The sequence below is a fragment of the Acanthopagrus latus genome, chromosome 15 (assembly GCF_904848185.1).
Source record: "Acanthopagrus latus isolate v.2019 chromosome 15, fAcaLat1.1, whole genome shotgun sequence".
NCBI lineage: Eukaryota > Metazoa > Chordata > Actinopteri > Spariformes > Sparidae > Acanthopagrus > Acanthopagrus latus.
The window spans coordinates 25,572,022-25,589,513 of record NC_051053.1 but is presented as its reverse complement, the minus strand read 5'-3'; the positions used below and the strand labels follow the sequence as shown (position 1 = coordinate 25,589,513).

Sequence of the window (17,492 nt, the reverse complement as noted above, 5' to 3'; positions counted from 1 at the left end):
TGTCTTCATAAAACTATCACCTGTTCACCAGTGAAATGTTCCAAACAGGTGTTTTTATAACATTTCACAACTTGTTTGAAATATGTTGTTAGCATCAAATTCAAAATAAGCACATATTTGCAATAATCAATGAAGGTGATGAGGTGAAACTCTAGATATTGTCTTTGGACTGTTTTTTAATTGAGTGTATGAGGAAAAAAGATTAGCAAATAACCACATATTTTTGTGTTACACAGAAGTGTTTGTGTTAGACAGAAGTCTAGGTTGAAGATTATATTGGAGTTGTTTAAGAGCTATAAATTTGTTTCTCACAGTGTCTTTTTGCTGTATACCTAATATGTTGATTAAACCTGTGTTGATCTTTTTGAATTTTCCCGATTGTAGTCTAGCACCAGACAGAAATATTAGAGTTATAGCGTACAGAAGATAAGTCTGACCAAGTCACCTCAACTGAACTCTGACCCAGAATGAAAACGTATGGAGCACTGTACTCTGTAGGTTGTTACTCATTAACTAGACTCTCACCCTTCAGGCTGAGGACACTGTGAAAAAATCACCTGAACCACTTGTTAACACATGCCTTTCTTTACTTTTAGTAATTATATTTCATCATTTGCCTTTTTGCCATTTGCCAGTTTTCTGATGTTTGTCTCTACTTATCCTATTAATAATCCTAATTACAAAAAATGGAAAATTCAACCACAACTGGAAAAGCTTGAATGCCCAGCAACATGTATGTCCAGACTTTTTTATCATTATGAAATAGAGGCAAAAATATTAAGCTTTGTTGAGTTTTTCCTTTATTTCCAGAATCTTTGAAATTGATTATGATGGATGAACTACATTTACTGTATATCTCAAATGCTAAAACACTCAAATTTGTCCATTTTAACAGTAAAGAAACGCACATTTTAAAGTCCTTATATAGCCTATGCGCTCCTGCAGGTGCCTCTGTCGTCACAATGGAAGTCGGAGAATGCGGGTACCAGTACAAATCCACACTTTTCGCTTCCTTCACTGGACCCTTCTTCCATCCCTTTACGGAACCATCGACCACAGCAACATTATGTCTCCAGTTTTCATTTATCAGAGTTTATTTCAGCTCGTTTCCCCCCAAAAGAGCTATTTTCTACATGAAAAGAAGCACATAAAGTCGGGTAAGGAAGCGCCTCGATGCAAAAAATAAAAAAACAGGACGCGGCCGGATTGAAGTCACCACGTCAGGATTCAGAGGATAGCGCCCGCCCTGCACGTGATTGGATGATGACGTCAAAAGCCGGTGCCTCTAAAGTAGAGTGACCTTCTTTGCGACCGACAGAAACCGTTCACCGGCAGAGAGAAGCAGCCTACACCGGCACCGGAGTGATTTTATCCCCGCTCATTTGAACCAAAAGGTAAGTTTTTATGCCTCTTATTTAAGGGATGAATGAACTAAACACTGGCTTTGTGGCGTTATTAGTCAAAATGATGCTGAAACTGGAGGGAGATGCTGGGCGGCTGAGTCCCAACGGAAGATTCTAGTAACGGTAGCCGCCATGTTGGTGAATTGCTCGGCTGCTCTCTTTGCGTTGCATTAAAGCGTCCATCAACGTAGCCCGTTATTTAAGAGTAATGCGGTGTGTTTTTATAGGATTGTGTAAATGTTGGACAGATGTGTATATTTAAGATCATCATGCGGCCCTGCTGTCCGCTTGATTCAACTGTTTAGGCTTATATCTTTGAGCCGAGTGCGAGCTTTTCTACGCCGACATTGAAGCATCCTTGACAACCTGGATGGGGTGACACATCTCCGGCTAACCTTACTAGCAGGCTAGCCACACCAAGCTAACCTAGCTCACTGAGCTTTGTCCTTTTCAAATTTAAAATGTAAAAAAACAAAACTGTGACTGTGAACAGAAGCTGCTTTCAGTTTCTAGAGGCAGTGCTGTGTGTCCTTGATGCTTCCCTAGAAGGATGTGTAGCCCACCATGTTAAGGAGCTGTGTGGGCTGTGACATAAAAGCTAACTTAACCTCCCTCTTTACTTCTGATTGTACATATGTATAAAGATCTGTATGCTATAAGGTACAGAGTGAGTTACATGTTATTATATAACTCCAGATCCACCTGCTGCAGTCCTTTAATTCATGCAGAGTGACTGTTAGCTAATAGTAAATGTGATAAGAGGTCATTGTTTGATAGTTAATCTAATAAAAAAGATATGAGTGTTGTAAATCGCTTGTATATGAAAGCTTTTCCGAGCTGTAAGTGTTAGATTTGACTGTTTGGCAGTGTTATCAGTCGGGCTGCTGCGGGTGAACACGACCGAGGTCACGTCAGGACAAGCCGCACCGGCTGCGCTAAAATCTGCAGCGTACCCCTTGAAATGTTGATGAAATGCCTGGTGATATAAAAGCTCTATTTTAAATCAACACAACCGTATTTTCTTTATTGTTTAACAGTGGCAGTGGTCAAGCTAATTAGGTAGCATGTTATTCACGCGTTGTAAATGCTTCCTGGTTGGTATTACGAGGAGGGAAGGGCACACATGTTGGTACCTGTCTCACTTCTGCCACACTGGCATGTGTCATGTAACCCACCTGTAGCTAAGTACATCAGTGTTAGCTCGCTTAAACTCTCTGGCTTTCCTCTTCAACAGCGACATGTTAAAGCTATACCCTCATGGCGGGATACCTGTTAAGATAAACCGCATTTACTGGACAAGCCTGGCAGCTCTTCTGGTGAAGTAACCCGAGCCGAGACTGGCTGATAACTGTGATATAACGGGAGTGAGTGAAGGCTAAGCTAATGTGTTTTATTAAGGGTGGTTTCCTGCGAAGGTATGTCGTTGGGTTTCCTTGAAATGACCTCGGCAGGCTGCCAGAGCGCACAGGGGAATGTTACGACTTGCCTGAATGCAATACAAAGAAAGCAGATAAAGTTGTCTCCTTACACGACCTTCACAAGATGGCGTCGGTCAGAGCAGAGCCGTGGCCGAGCTTCCTGTCATAACTGTGATCTATGAATAGAAGATGGGCAGTTTTATTGGACCTAAACACACAGTCCAGTATAGATATAGATTATTACAATTTGCTGACTTCTTTTCTTTCTGTTCTTTTTTTCCCTCTCTCTTCCTTTTTCTGCAGTTGACTATGGGAGACATTGCCAAAGGAAAGAAGGCTTTCGTCCAGAAGTGTGCACAGTGCCACACAGTAGAGCAGGGTGGCAAGCACAAGGTGGGCCCCAACCTCTGGGGTCTGTTCGGACGCAAGACCGGCCAGGCGGAGGGCTACTCATACACAGACGCCAACAAGAGTAAAGGTCAGTTCACCAGTGGTTGAATGAGCAAGCAAAGAGGGGGAGCGTGATTGTTTGCAGATGGCATCTAGATATATATATATATATATATAAGATGATCAGTGTGATAATGGGACATAACTATAATATCTCATGAAGAGTCACTATATGAAGTTGGAGCAGTGGGGCCCATTCATCATAATTGATGGATAATTTTAGGGCTGCAGGTAATTTATCAATTAATCTGTTTATTACTATTTTGTAAGTATGTCCAAGTTGACATCTTCAGATGTTTTTCCAAAAGAGCCGAACTGAGAGACTGTTTGCCATCTGAGCTAAATCCGTCGTTAATTATTAACGTTATCAATTAGCTTTCTGTCGATAATAATTTCCGCATAAGTAACCTCAGTGGTTTATAGAAAAGACTTAAAGCAGTGGCTCTTTTTGTTGATTAAATAATTTATCCTGCTTTCATCATCATGAAATCATATCATTTTTAATCTCCCCAGGTATTGTGTGGGGTGATGCCACCTTGATGGAGTACCTGGAGAACCCCAAGAAGTACATTCCTGGCACCAAAATGATCTTCGCTGGCATCAAGAAGAAGGGAGAGCGCGCGGATCTCGTTGCATACCTTAAATCAGCGACATCATGAATACGCTGTCATACAGATCAGAATATTTAATGTCATTTTATTGTTTTCTTCTTTTTGTCGTTTATTTTTAGGCTTGCACTTGCTTAATATGGTTTTATGTTTAGTCATTTGTACATAAGATTAATATATATATTGTCGAAGGTTAGAAAAGTGGCACATCTTGTGAGCTGCTGAGTTCACAGCAAGTGTCACTTCCTCTTTTTAATGTCAGGGTACGAGCAATAGTTCAAGTGGCTTAACATAAAACCACAGTCCTTTTTTTTTTAGTTTTTGTCAATCTGACTGAGAAGAACAATAAACAAATAACATCATTTGAAATGTATAAAATGATAGGTTACCTGACCTGTCACTCATTCTGTTTTCCATGACAACACTTGTCCTGTACTTTCTGCTTGGAGAGCCGCCCGACATCAACCTCATTTGTGAAACTATGTCTGAAAAAACATCTAATATCAGTTACATCAAAGCGACAACGGTTGGAGATCTTGGGACTTTTGGTGGTTAACTGGTGCTGATTACCAATACACTGCCAGCTTTCATGACAGCTGGAGTTTCTGACCCTACAAAAAGTGACAGCGTTGTTAACCTGCACGCCCTATTATATATCCCAGTTATTAGAAACTCCCACTTTGCGTGAATGCCCCTCAGATTTAACACACTAAATATGTTGTCCTAAAACTCCCTGTAGTTTCACGGTACAATGCCGAACACAGCCTGATCTCTACGGTTACTGAAGCAGCCCCTCTGAGCTCCTGTTTTTAACCCTGCTGTCATTAAGACTCTACGAGTTTTTTAAACATTGTCAAAGCGTGACTCACTCTTATCTGCCTCTTTACAGCTAAGAATTGTGGGGTTTGAGTGCATGTTAATGCCTTAAACCATCACTGTGCTGAGATCCCTACAGTGTGAAATCAGCTATAATTCAATCACCATGCCTAACAATGTTGTGGAGCTACTGTATTATATAAAAACCCATCGAATGCACCATCTGGAGGGAGGAAAGACTTTGTTATTTACCTGGTTTCACAGGCCTGAAAGAGTGTCGTTTTAACTTATTTTACCACAATCTGAGACTGTAACTATACAATTGTTTGATGGGGCTGCTTGCTCTTGGTGCACATGAATAATATTATAATGTGGTAGCTATGTCGTGTAGTTGTGAGCAGGAAGGATGATGGATTGATTAAAAGAAAACGTCCAGAAATATAAACCCAACTGGTGGTCTCTTCATTTCAAGCTCCTAATTTTTTGTCTCCAACTAACACTGCTTGTTAGTCTGCTTGTTAACTGTCATTAAGACTGTTTCAATAGAAGAAGCAACTTAATGACATAGTTGTTTCCTGTTTAGAGGGCGTGGATCAGATTAGATTTTACAGCCGCTCATAAAAATATCATCTTCTGTCCTTTTGTCCTCTGTTAGTGCACATCATGACTTCTGGCTGAGTTGGACTTAACTCCTTCTATGACAGCCACATCTGCTCATGTACACCATAATGTTATATAATCCCACACTGCTCATGAGATCTTTCTAGGAACAGTGCCAGCAGAGGACGGCTCAGGTCGTGTCCCCTGTCACGTTTCCCCCATCCGATCAAAGCTCAGCGTGCAGCAGGGACGTGACTGGATCAGTCTGGATCTGTCTTCAAACAAACTGCCTGACTACACCAGGCTGCGGACATTAAGGCTATTTGTGCTGCTAGGCTGTAAACTCGTTAAATCTTATGAGAGACAAGTTTGTAGGAAACCATAATTAAGATAAACATCTGTTATGGAGTATTATGTTCCACCTAATTACATACTTTCATATGGAAAAAAAGGTGTAAGTACAGTTGATTGTGTCTGTGAAGTAGCTCTGGTGATCACAATGGTTCAAACAGTCTCCTGTATCTTTGTGTAGTTAAATAAATATGAAGAGACACAGCAGCCTCAAGGACAGACCAGTAACACCTGGTGGTCAAAGCGGGTGTTATTATTATTAGAAAGAACATTTCATCACACTGACACTCTTGTAATGAAAGACTAAAGAACATGGCTCTCGCAACTGGTCCAGGAAATATGACCCAGAGGCACAAGCAAAGCAAGGGTCAACAGACAGCAGCTAAAAAGAGGCGGTAGTAACAGCAAGGTAACGAGATAACCAGGAAACAAAGGTGAGCCAACAGGAACAGGTGGACAGAGAGATGGAGAGATCAGGTGAGCAGCTGATAAACTATACACTTGCAACAACAACTGGAAAAAAAAGACAAGTCAACAACAAAGGGGTCTTAAAGGAGACCTACTGTGTCAAAGTCAGCACAAACTGATGCTCCTCTCTCCCACAGAAAACACTTGTCCTGAAACGCCTCGTTGGCAGTCCTGCTTTTAATCCTGTGACTTTGTGATGTCACACTATGTCACCAAGTCACACATTTGCACAATTTAAGCCTAGCAGCTGTCTTGGTGAGTAACGATTAATTTTGCTCTGTGGTTTTTAAGCAGCGCTGGGTCAGGCGTGTGTGAGCTGACCAATCAGAGGAGACTTGGTGGCCTTAAAGAGACAGGAGCTAAAATAGAGCATTTCAGACAGAGTAGGAGAAAAAGTGCTGCTGCGATGGACAGAATGAGAAAGAACTGATGTATACTTTTTAGCATTAAATCATGTAAACTATTCTATGAACCTAAGAATGAGCATAATATGAGTCCTTTAACAATTACAACCTCAGAGAAGCAAGATAATTGATAGTTGCAGATAAGAGGGGCAGCTATATAAGTCTGATAAGTAAGAGAGAAAATAGGAAATTGTGTACATGTTTACATATTAACTGTAAAATCAATCAATAAATCCATTAATCACAGACGAGAGCATGTTAAGATTGTGGGGCCCAGATTTGATAAATTATGTCATAAATGACAATGTCACTGCTGTTTTAAATTAGCTCTTAATTGCTGTTTGTAATTTATGGTGACATTTATACAGAGCAACATAAGGCACACACACACACACACAGACTTTTTATTATAATCATTAGTACTCTGATGTAGTCATTAAATAGTTGTTGTATCATTTCAAGTGTTTTTAAAGGATTGGGACCTTTAAGATGAGGACCAATCAAATTTGGATTTGACCTTCTGATCAGGGAAATGATTCCTTCATCAGCTGTTCGCTCTGCACTTGCACACTTACAATGTCGCCAGACTGGGACACAACCAACCCTCCCCTGAGCGGTACATTTGGAAAACAGGGAATTTTATCACCAAGATTTGGATTTAATAATTTTAAGAGAACTAAAATAACCTTTTTCCTACCTGAACCGAACCCTAACCTTTCCCACTGAGCCAAAAATCAACTGTTTTCTGATTGCTTTTGCCCCCTCTGCCCCAAATGAAATGGTCATGCGGCTGAAATGCGTCCTGAAGGTAACCTAAGCCATAACCACACACACACACATGCACACACACCTTGCCAGCTGTAAATGAGGGTCTCCCTTATGAGATATAAATACAGCTGACCCAAATATAGAGTTATGGATGACAAACAGGTGTGTGGATTTGACAGAGCCTCAGAAGCCTGAAGTCACGTGAGGCCTCATGAGGTCACAACATTGTTTTTCTAACTGCTTTGACTGCAAACACACACGTTTTATTATTTGTACTTCTGAGCACCCGCACTGATATAATGTATGCTCTCGCTGCTAATCCTAACCATAAAATCTCTGTAATCTATGTTTTGATAACAAACAATAGATTAAATCACAGTGTGAGAATGAAAGGTGTCACATGTATTGATGAATGTACAGGGAATTTTCACCTGTGTCTCCAGCTCCACTCAGTTTCACAGATCCTTCTAGGGAGTTTCAGCTCGTAGCTTTGGTGTCTTGCCAACAACTTTACCTTTTAGGCTTATTCTCTCTGCTGATTTTGAGGTATTTACATGACATCACAGGGTTAAGATGCCCACATTGACATTTGTACAGCCTGTTGCACTTCAGACCATAAATAATGGTTTCTTTGTTCATGGCTGTATTTCTGTCAGCCTGGTGTTCAGGTTTCAGTCGTGGTTTATCATCATAGATAGTTTGTGAGTTGGTAGTGAGGGTACTGGTGGACAACTACAACCTTCATACTAATTTTAAAAAATAGAGTACTACAGTGTTTTTGTCATATGTTGTTTTTGCCACACTGCTGTAATATATTCGACCACATGAGGGCACCCTCGTCCACACATATTTTTTAATCATGAGCGATGTTTGCCATCACATTTTTCCTTTCCAATAGTCTTGTTCATCTTTGTTTCCTGTTTCAGTTATAACACATCCATTTAAGCTTCTCCATGTCGACTCCTCCACAACATTAATTATATATTTTCACCTTTATATGATTCATATACTGTCATTTCCTTCTACACTCTCTATTGCCATTATAAATGTAAGCTTTTTGCCATATTCATTTTGACCTGTCGTGCTAAATTGTCATATCACAATTTCAATTTGGTGACTAGTTTCTTTTTTCTTTTAATCGCTTGAACATAGAATGAGTAACCTAAAAGTAGAGCCAAATGATTACTTTTTCTACCTCTTCTCTTGTCTTTTTACTTATCAATACAATTATTGTCATTGAAATGATTCCCTACATATGTTGCTGATTTTCACCATTGACCCCAATTGTAATTGACTCTAGCAGGTGATTTCTGTTAGATTATTTTAGTGTATTCTGAATTGAAAAGCTATAGTATCCCCTCACATACAGCAAGACTGTGATGTAAACGCTGCTGCCACATGATGGGAAAGAAGATAGTAAACCCTTCAGTTCCCAAACATTCCTGATGTATTCAGATGACCTTACTGGGAATTCTCCCATCAGCTCCACAGCTCCAAACTGGACATGTGCCATGGGAATCAAGCACGATGGTTTTTAAATATCTCAAGTGCCCCATTCTTAAATTATCCATGATTTCTCAGCAGGCAGCTGTCTTGATGTCTGTCCCTCCATCAGTAAAGGGCTCTCTTGTCTTGTTTTAGAGAGAAAGTCAGTCAGTAGCCACTTTTAGATAGAAAAGGTGGCACATTTGCAGCAAGGTAAAGGCTGAAATATGCCACCTTGTCTATCTGAAAGGGAGGCATAATATTCCTTCTTTTCCAAAAAGCCGTAACTTTGCCACTGGGGTCAGCGTGAACACGTGATGTGACATGAAGCACGAAGTTGGGCGTGAACAGTGAGGCAGGTTGAATTAAAACTTCAAAATAAGAGCTTTACATTGCACCCCATTGGAGTGTAGAACTGGAAGAACTTGTAGAACTTCTTAGCGGGGGACTTTTAATTTGAAAGTAGCGACCATTAGCAGCTTGCCACTACAACAACAAGCAGACAACAAAGACAGCTACAGAGTCCGAGGAGACGCTGCATCTCCCGGAATTCAGAAACCAGTTACTCATCTTAAAGTCTTGCTGTGTCTCAGGACATGACACAGACAACAATGGACAGTTTTATTTATATTGTTGCTATTAACTGATCTTGAGGTAAGATTGTTTTCTTAATGCCATAATGATGTTTGTCCTGCCCTATGTAATGAAATCAGCTGCCTCATGTGGACATTAAAGTTTTCCAACATACCACCACAACCAACACATATTTGACCATAGACCAGACAGAGAACACTAGATTAATTTTCAGCCAATTCATTTGTATTCTTATGTCTAACATTAAATGAAGTTACATGTGGGAGGAAGCCAGAGCACCTGGAGAGAACCCACGCAGACACGGGGAGTCTAACTCACTTTGCTGTGAGGTAGCAGTGCTAACCACTGTTCCACCGTGACGCCCTATGCCAAGTCAGTTTTGTTGAGATTACATGTAATTACAGATGTTATATCTCATGGCACTTTTTGAAGATCCCCATGAGCATCACTGGGCGACAGCAGTGAGGACAAACTGCCTTTTACTAAGCAGTAACCTCTTCTGTTTGTCAGAACAGAACCAGGATCTCAGGGGGACAAAGGGGAAAGAGAAAGAGATACAGAGAGAGAGAGAGAGAGAAAAAGGTGGGAAAAGTGGAGGAGGGAGGACGGGGTAGTAGGCACCAGCCGGGAATCAAATCCACAACCTACTTGCTGCGTGGTAACGGTGCTAACAGCAGCCACATCAGCACTCGCTGGAAAGGCAGCACCAGATTCTACTCAGCAGCGAAGCTTGTTTGGTCCCTGCAGGCTTATCGTCATTCTTCTTGACCTCGGACCAAGCTTCCCTCACGGGCGGGAGTTCTACACAATCGGAACCACTGCCCTGGTCCTCCAGAGAAACTGGTGGAAATCTGCTGGTGGAAAAACAGCACTGGAATTTCTTTAGCAGCGAAGCCTGTTTGGTCTGTGCAGGCTTATCCTGAGCCTCATCATTCTTCTTGACCTCGGTCCAGGCTTCCCTCACGGGCGGGAGTTCTACGCAACCTGAACCATTGCCCTGTCTTCCAGAGGAGGGTAGGGGGTCAACTTTTTTCTTCATACACCACCACGATGACTTTTTCTTCGGGACTCTGGTGGTCTCTGTCTCTGGTGTTCTTTGTTTCTGATCACTGGGCTCTGACAGAATTAACTTGACCGCCTCAGTGCTCTGAGTGTCCTTGATGATTCTGGATGACATGCTTATAGGTGTTTTTGCAGCAGCTACATCACACGGAGCCTTCCCACCGGAGCAGTTCAAAATCTGCCTCATACGTTCGTCAGTAACGTCCAACTCCTTGGTAAATTTTGAAAGTAACTCCCAGGCAACTGCCTCATTCCCACATAATTGGGAAGAGGTCGAACTCCTTGTGTGCCCACTACTGTTTTGGGAAGCAGATCTTTGGAGGGGTGCAGAAAGCTCAGCTTCGAGCTCTTTTATAAGAACTTTCGTCCCCTTTGAAAAGCTGTCAGACATCTTCTTCTGCACGTCCACGCTATAAACACCTCTGCTCAATTCCTTCCGCTGCCTTAAAAAGAAAAATCAGTAAAACAGAGTTAGAACACAACAAATGTCACAATTGTATTTCAGTGTGCCAAAGAATTTAAGTGAGAAAATTAGATACATACTCTTTAGTAAGGCTGTCAATGAATCCTGTGACAATGACGTAGACAGCGCTCTTGTCATCTTGGGAATCTTCAAGATGTCTGTCCGGTCCTGATTGTCTTGAGGTGGAGTCCACGTTCATGATCTGGTTTCTGTCTTTAACTGGAAGGGATGGAGATCCTGGTTTTGGCAAATTAGCATCAGTGCTGGATGACCCAAAGACCTTGTATACATGTCCTGGTGCTGGCGACCCAATGATAGCTGTAGTGCCTTTAGTCATGACTGTGACTTGTTCTGCCTTCTCAGCAGTCCAGGTATCCTCACTGGACCTGTTTGAGAAAGTGTTGCACAGCTCTCTAGGAGATGCAAGGCCGGATGTCAGGTTATTGCTGGCAGTCTCGACATTTTCCTCCACATTTTGCTCAGCTCCCACATGAACCTCTGAAGGTTCAAGATGTCTCATGGAAAAACACTGACATGCCGACTTAAACCCCTTACAGATCTTGTCCATCCTTCGCGGCGATTTCTCATTTGCATTCAATGATTTTTTCAAATAAGAACCGCTGCTGGCTGATCCAACGACTTCATCCACATGAACCTCTGAAGGTTCAACATGTCCGTCCTGTTCTAAGGGTGCCGGTGTTGAATCCATGTCTGTGACAAGGTCTTCCTCCATGATAGGAGACATCACAACGCAAGACTCCGCTGCTTGGAATGAGCGGAGTGAGCCACTAGGAGACGATCCATGCAATGTAGAGTCAAGTTTGGAGCTGCTGCTTTGTGATCCTTCAGCCACGTCCAAGCCTTGTTCATCGGTCACCTTTGTTTTTGGATGACTAATGGAAAAACACTGACATGCCGACTTAAACCCCTTACAGATCTTTATGTCCATCCTTCGTGATGATTTCTTGTCTGCCTTCACCGATCTTTTCAAGTAAGAGCCGCTGCTGGCTGATCCAATGACTTCATCCACATGAACCTCTGACGGTTCAACATGTCCGTCCTGTTCTAAGGGTGCCGGTGTCGAATCCATGTCTGTGACAAGGTCTTCCTCCATGATAGGAGACATTGCAACGCAAGGCTCCACTGCTTGAAATGAGTGGAGTGAGCCACTAGGAGACGGTCCATGCAATGTAGAGTCAAGTGTGGAGCTGCTGCTTTGTGATCCTGCAGCCATACCCAAGCCTTGTTCATCAGTCACCTTTGTTTTTGGATGACTAATGGAAAAACACTGACATACTGACTTAAACCCCTTACAGATCTTTTTGTCCGTCCCTCGCAACGATTTCTTATCTGCCTTCACTGATTGTTTCAAATAAGAACCGCTGCTGGCTGATCCAACGACTTCATCCACATGAACCTCTGAAGGTTCAACATGTCCGTCCTGTTCTAAGGGTGCCGGTGTCGAATCCATGTCTGTGACAAGGTCTTCCTCCATGATAGGAGACATTGCAACGCAAGGCTCCACTGCTTGAAATGAGTGGAGTGAGCCACTAGGAGACGGTCCATGCAATGTAGAGTCAAGTGTGGAGCTGCTGCTTTGTGATCCTGCAGCCATACCCAAGCCTTGTTCATCAGTCACCTTTGTTTTTGGATGACTAATGGAAAAACACTGACATACCGACTTAAACCCCTTACAGATCTTTTTGTCCGTCCCTCGCAACGATTTCTTATCTGCCTTCACTGATTGTTTCAAATAAGAACCGCTGCTGGCTGATCCAACGACTTCATCCACATGAACCTCTGAAAGTTCAACATGTCCGTCCTGTCCAGAGGGTGCCGGTGTCGAATCCATGTCTGTGACAAGGTCTTCCTCCATGATAGGAGACATCACAACGCAAGACTCCGCTGCTTGGAATGAGCAGAGTGAGCCACTAGGAGACGATCCATGCAATGTAGAGTCACATGTCAAGCTGCTGCTTTGCGATCCCTCAACCACATCCAAGCCTTGTTCATCAGTCACCTTTGTTTTTGGATGACTAATGGAAAAACACTGACATGCCGACTTAAACCCCTTACAGATCTTTATGTCCATCCTTCGGGATGATTTCTTGTCTGCCTTCACCGATCTTTTCAAGTAAGAACCGCTGCTGGCTGATCCAATGACTTCATCCACATGAACCTCTGACGGTTCAACATGTCCGTCCTGTTCTAAGGGTGCCGGTGTCGAATCCATGTCTGTGACAAGGTCTTCCTCCATGATAGGAGACATTGCAACGCAAGGCTCCACTGCTTGAAATGAGTGGAGTGAGCCACTAGGAGACGGTCCATGCAATGTAGAGTCAAGTGTGGAGCTGCTGCTTTGTGATCCTGCAGCCATACCCAAGCCTTGTTCATCAGTCACCTTTGTTTTTGGATGACTAATGGAAAAACACTGACATACCGACTTAAACCCCTTACAGATCTTTTTGTCCGTCCCTCGCAACGATTTCTTATCTGCCTTCACTGATTGTTTCAAATAAGAACCGCTGCTGGCTGATCCAACGACTTCATCCACATGAACCTCTGAAGGTTCAACATGTCCGTCCTGTCCAGAGGGTGCCGGTGTCGAATCCATGTCTGTGACAAGGTCTTCCTCCATGATAGGAGACATCACAACGCAAGACTCCACTGCTTGGAATGAGCAGAGTGAGCCACTAGGAGACGATCCATGCAATGTAGAGTCAAGTGTGGAGCTGCTGCTTTGTGATCCTTCAGCCACATCCAAGCCTTGTTCATCAGTCACCTTTGTTTTTGGATGACTAATGGAAAAACACTGACATACCGACTTAAACCCCTTACAGATCTTTTTGTCCATCCTTCGTGATGACTTCTTGTCTGCCTTCACCGATCTTTTCAAGTAAGAACCACTGCTGGCTGATCCAACGACTTCATCCACATGAACCTCTGAAGGTTCAACATGTCCGTCCTGTTCTAAGGGTGCCGGTGTCGAATCCATGTCTGTGACAAGGTCTTCCTCCATGATAGGAGACATTGCAACGCAAGATTCCACTGCTTGGAATGAGTGGAGTGAGCCACTAGGAGACGGTCCATGCAATGTAGAGTCAAGTGTGGAGCTGCTGCTTTGTGATCCTGCAGCCATACCCAAGCCTTGTTCATCAGTCACCTTTGTTTTTGGATGACTAATGGAAAAACACTGACATACTGACTTGAACCCCTTACAGATCTTTTTGTCCATCCCTCGCAACGATTTCTTATCTGCCTTCACTGATTGTTTCAAATAAGAACCGCTGCTGGCTGATCCAACGACTTCATCCACATGAACCTCTGAAGGTTCAACATGTCCGTCCTGTCCAGAGGGTGCCGGTGTCGAATCCATGTCTGTGACAAGGTCTTCCTCCATGATAGGAGACATCACAACGCAAGACTCCACTGCTTGGAATGAGCGGAGTGAGCCACTAGGAGACGATCCATGCAATGTAGAGTCAAGTGTGGAGCTGCTGCTTTGTGATCCTTCAGCCACATCCAAGCCTTGTTCATCAGTCACCTTTGTTTTTGGATGACTAATGGAAAAACACTGACATACCGACTTAAACCCCTTACAGATCTTTTTGTCCATCCTTCGTGATGACTTCTTGTCTGCCTTCACCGATCTTTTCAAGTAAGAACCGCTGCTGGCTGATCCAACGACTTCATCCACATGAACCTCTGAAGGTTCAACATGTCCGTCCTGTTCTAAGGGTGCCGGTGTCGAATCCATGTCTGTGACAAGGTCTTCCTCCATGATAGGAGACATTGCAACGCAAGACTCCACTGCTTGAAATGAGCGGAGTGAGCCACTAGGAGACGGTCCATGCAATGTAGAGTCAAGTGTGGAGCTGCTGCTTTGTGATCCTGCAGCCATACCCAAGCCTTGTTCATCAGTCACCTTTGTTTTTGGATGACTAATGGAAAAACACTGACATACTGACTTGAACCCCTTACAGATCTTTTTGTCCATCCCTCGCAACGATTTCTTATCTGCCTTCACTGATTGTTTCAAATAAGAACCGCTGCTGGCTGATCCAACGACTTCATCCACATGAACCTCTGAAGGTTCAACATGTCCGTCCTGTCCAGAGGGTGCCGGTGTCGAATCCATGTCTGTGACAAGGTCTTCCTCCATGATAGGAGACATCACAACGCAAGACTCCACTGCTTGGAATGAGCGGAGTGAGCCACTAGGAGACGGTCCATGCAATGTAGAGTCAAGTGTGGAGCTGCTGCTTTGTGATCCTTCAGCCACATCCAAGCCTTGTTCATCAGTCACCTTTGTTTTTGGATGACTAATGGAAAAACACTGACATACCGACTTAAACCCCTTACAGATCTTTTTGTCCATCCTTCGTGATGACTTCTTGTCTGCCTTCACCGATCTTTTCAAGTAAGAACCGCTGCTGGCTGATCCAACGACTTCATCCACATGAACCTCTGAAGGTTCAACATGTCCGTCCTGTCCAGAGGGTGCCGGTGTCGAATCCATGTCTGTGACAAGGTCTTCCTCCATGATAGGAGACATCACAACGCAAGACTCCACTGCTTGAAATGAGTGGAGTGAGCCACTAGGAGACGGTCCATGCAATGTAGAGTCAAGTGTGGAGCTGCTGCTTTGTGATCCTGCAGCCATACCCAAGCCTTGTTCATCAGTCACCTTTGTTTTTGGATGACTAATGGAAAAACACTGACATACTGACTTAAACCCCTTACAAATCTTTTTGTGCATCCTACGTGGTGATTTGTCATTTGCCTTCATTGATTTTTTCAAATGCTGAAGGTCTTCAAGTATGTCTTCTGTTGCATTCCCTTGGTGCTCTGCAAACACTCGCCTCAGGTTAAAAAACGTATGCAAGTGCTGCTCCACCTTTTGTTGGGTGTGAGATGCCCAGTGATCCTCAGTGTCAGAGTGTCCCTCAGCCTCCCACCTGGAGATACACTGCCTCAGCTCATCGAGATTGTCAGCAGCTCTACCCAGTGTCGCTGAGACAAGCTTGCTGGCAACATCTGAGGTAGTCGATGAACCAGAGAGAGTACTCTCACTGATGCTGCTGGAGGCTCTGGAGGTTGATCCTAGCCCTGCTGTCCTGTCTGTGGAATGTCCTCCTGCTCCTTCCATTTTTTCTGGATCCCGAGAGCCTAGTTGAATGTTTGTATTCTGTTAATGAAAAAAAAAAGGTGTAAGCTATCACTCGAACTACCATTGGTACCAATATTGCTGTTGAATCAAACTGTTTGTGTATAAATTATATCACAATTGTAGTTAAAACATACAAAATAATCTGATATTAAATCTCGGTGAGTGTCAAAGGTAATTTTGTGTAAGTAAGTACAAGTAATTTAACTAAAACAATGTGTCATATCTTTATAATATAATCACACGTTTTGTGTTTAGACTCTTAATATTAAAGACAATAACTGTACAGGCCAACTAGCAAATGTATCTCAAAACATACTTGAGTTTGTTTGGTGATATTTACCTCTTTGGGATGAGATTCTCTAATGATGTCCTTCCTGATTCTTCTTGCCTTTTTACACCTCTATCCTTCAAATGAAGTTGTAGTAGGTGAAAGTGTCGATGAAGATATGCTCTTTATCTCTCGCTACGTTGAGATGTATTCAGTCCAAAATCTAGGATTGAAATGAGGTTCACTGTGGAGATGAACCACCTGTGAACTCTGTAGAATGGAGTGGCTTTGATGCATCAAGGAAATTCTAAGGTTCTAGAGTTTTGTTCTGCTTTGATCTTTTGATCTGTTCTCAGTGTTCTAACACACACACACACACACACACATATATAGACACACACACACACACACACACACACACACACACACACATTTTCAGTACATGAGGCAACACAGCATCAAAATATTCACACATACACAGAAGCTCTCCCAATGATAATAAATAATAAATGCCAAAATATGCACAGTAAATGCACACATGCACATCACATATTCACATTCACATTATGACCATGTGTCAGGCATGATAATTAAGATTAAAAACAGAGGCAGGCATAACCAATCCTGACCTTTATACCTTGGTACCCTGGATCTGCAGCTGCTTTGCTGTCTGGTTGAGTGGATTGAGTTCTGTTCCCGTTTCATTATAACAGTGTTATCTCTCATTGGACATGTCATCGGGATGTTATGCTCCTGCTGATATCCTGATATTATTCATGTTCGTACAAATGAAGCTTCTGTTATACACATTAAACGTCTTCTGGAGTTGTTGTTTTTTTGCGAACCCACAACGATAAAGTTCAAACTGCCATCTGTTACCTGTTTAACCAACAGCTGCAGTCTGTAGCTCCACACTGCACACTGCCGTTTTTGCGTGTCGGTCGGTCGGTCTGTTAACACAGATCCATCACTCAACTTAATAAAGAGAAATGTCCCAAAAAGCAACGTTACATGACCAAACAAAAGTAACGTAGTAACTGTAACTGTCTACTTATAAGAGGCAAAAAATACCACAGATATGGGGAGAAGTGTCTGTCCTCCTGTCTGTCTTCCTGTCTGTCCTCCTGTCTGTCCTCCAGACGCTTCATCACATTTCTAGCCAAA

At 42.9% G+C, this 17,492-nt stretch overlaps 2 protein-coding genes across 3 annotated transcripts; one reads left to right on the top strand and one right to left on the bottom strand.

Moving 5' to 3' along the window:
- The first annotated feature begins 1,237 nt into the window (after nt 1-1,237).
- LOC119033999 (cytochrome c) lies at nt 1,238-5,140 on the top strand. The gene is made up of 3 exons (XM_037124680.1): nt 1,238-1,394; nt 3,125-3,299; nt 3,785-5,140. The coding sequence occupies exons 2-3, from the start codon at nt 3,131-3,133 to the stop codon at nt 3,928-3,930; spliced, it is 315 nt and encodes a 104-aa protein (XP_036980575.1). The 5' UTR covers nt 1,238-1,394; nt 3,125-3,130; the 3' UTR covers nt 3,931-5,140.
- LOC119033996 lies at nt 4,186-16,573 on the bottom strand. Of its 2 annotated transcripts, XM_037124673.1 has the most exons (4): nt 16,401-16,573; nt 10,971-16,078; nt 10,014-10,870; nt 4,186-8,917 (listed from the first exon to the last, which is right to left on the bottom strand). In XM_037124673.1, exons 2-3 carry the CDS (start codon nt 16,037-16,039, stop codon nt 10,048-10,050), a joined length of 5,892 nt encoding a protein of 1,963 aa, XP_036980568.1. In that variant the 5' UTR covers nt 16,040-16,078; nt 16,401-16,573; the 3' UTR covers nt 4,186-8,917; nt 10,014-10,047. The 2 variants fall into 2 exon arrangements, with proteins under 2 accessions (XP_036980568.1, XP_036980567.1); XM_037124672.1 differs by lacking the exon at nt 4,186-8,917 and having other exon boundaries at nt 9,091-10,870.
- Nucleotides 16,574-17,492: the final 919 nt, after the last annotated feature.

Bases quoted from the DNA above. Each gene is read 5' to 3' on its own strand.
- LOC119033999 (XM_037124680.1), top strand. From the start codon at position 3,131: ATGGGAGACATTGCCAAAGGAAAGAAGGCTTTCGTCCAGAAGTGTGCA. The intron at 3,300-3,784 runs GTCAGTTCACCA...TAATCTCCCCAG, and splicing joins AGACGCCAACAAGAGTAAAG to GTATTGTGTGGGGTGATGCC.
- LOC119033996 (XM_037124673.1), bottom strand. From the start codon at position 16,039: ATGGAAGGAGCAGGAGGACATTCCACAGACAGGACAGCAGGGCTAGGA. The intron at 10,871-10,970 runs GTATGTATCTAA...TTTCTTTTTAAG, and splicing joins ATTGACAGCCTTACTAAAGA to GCAGCGGAAGGAATTGAGCA.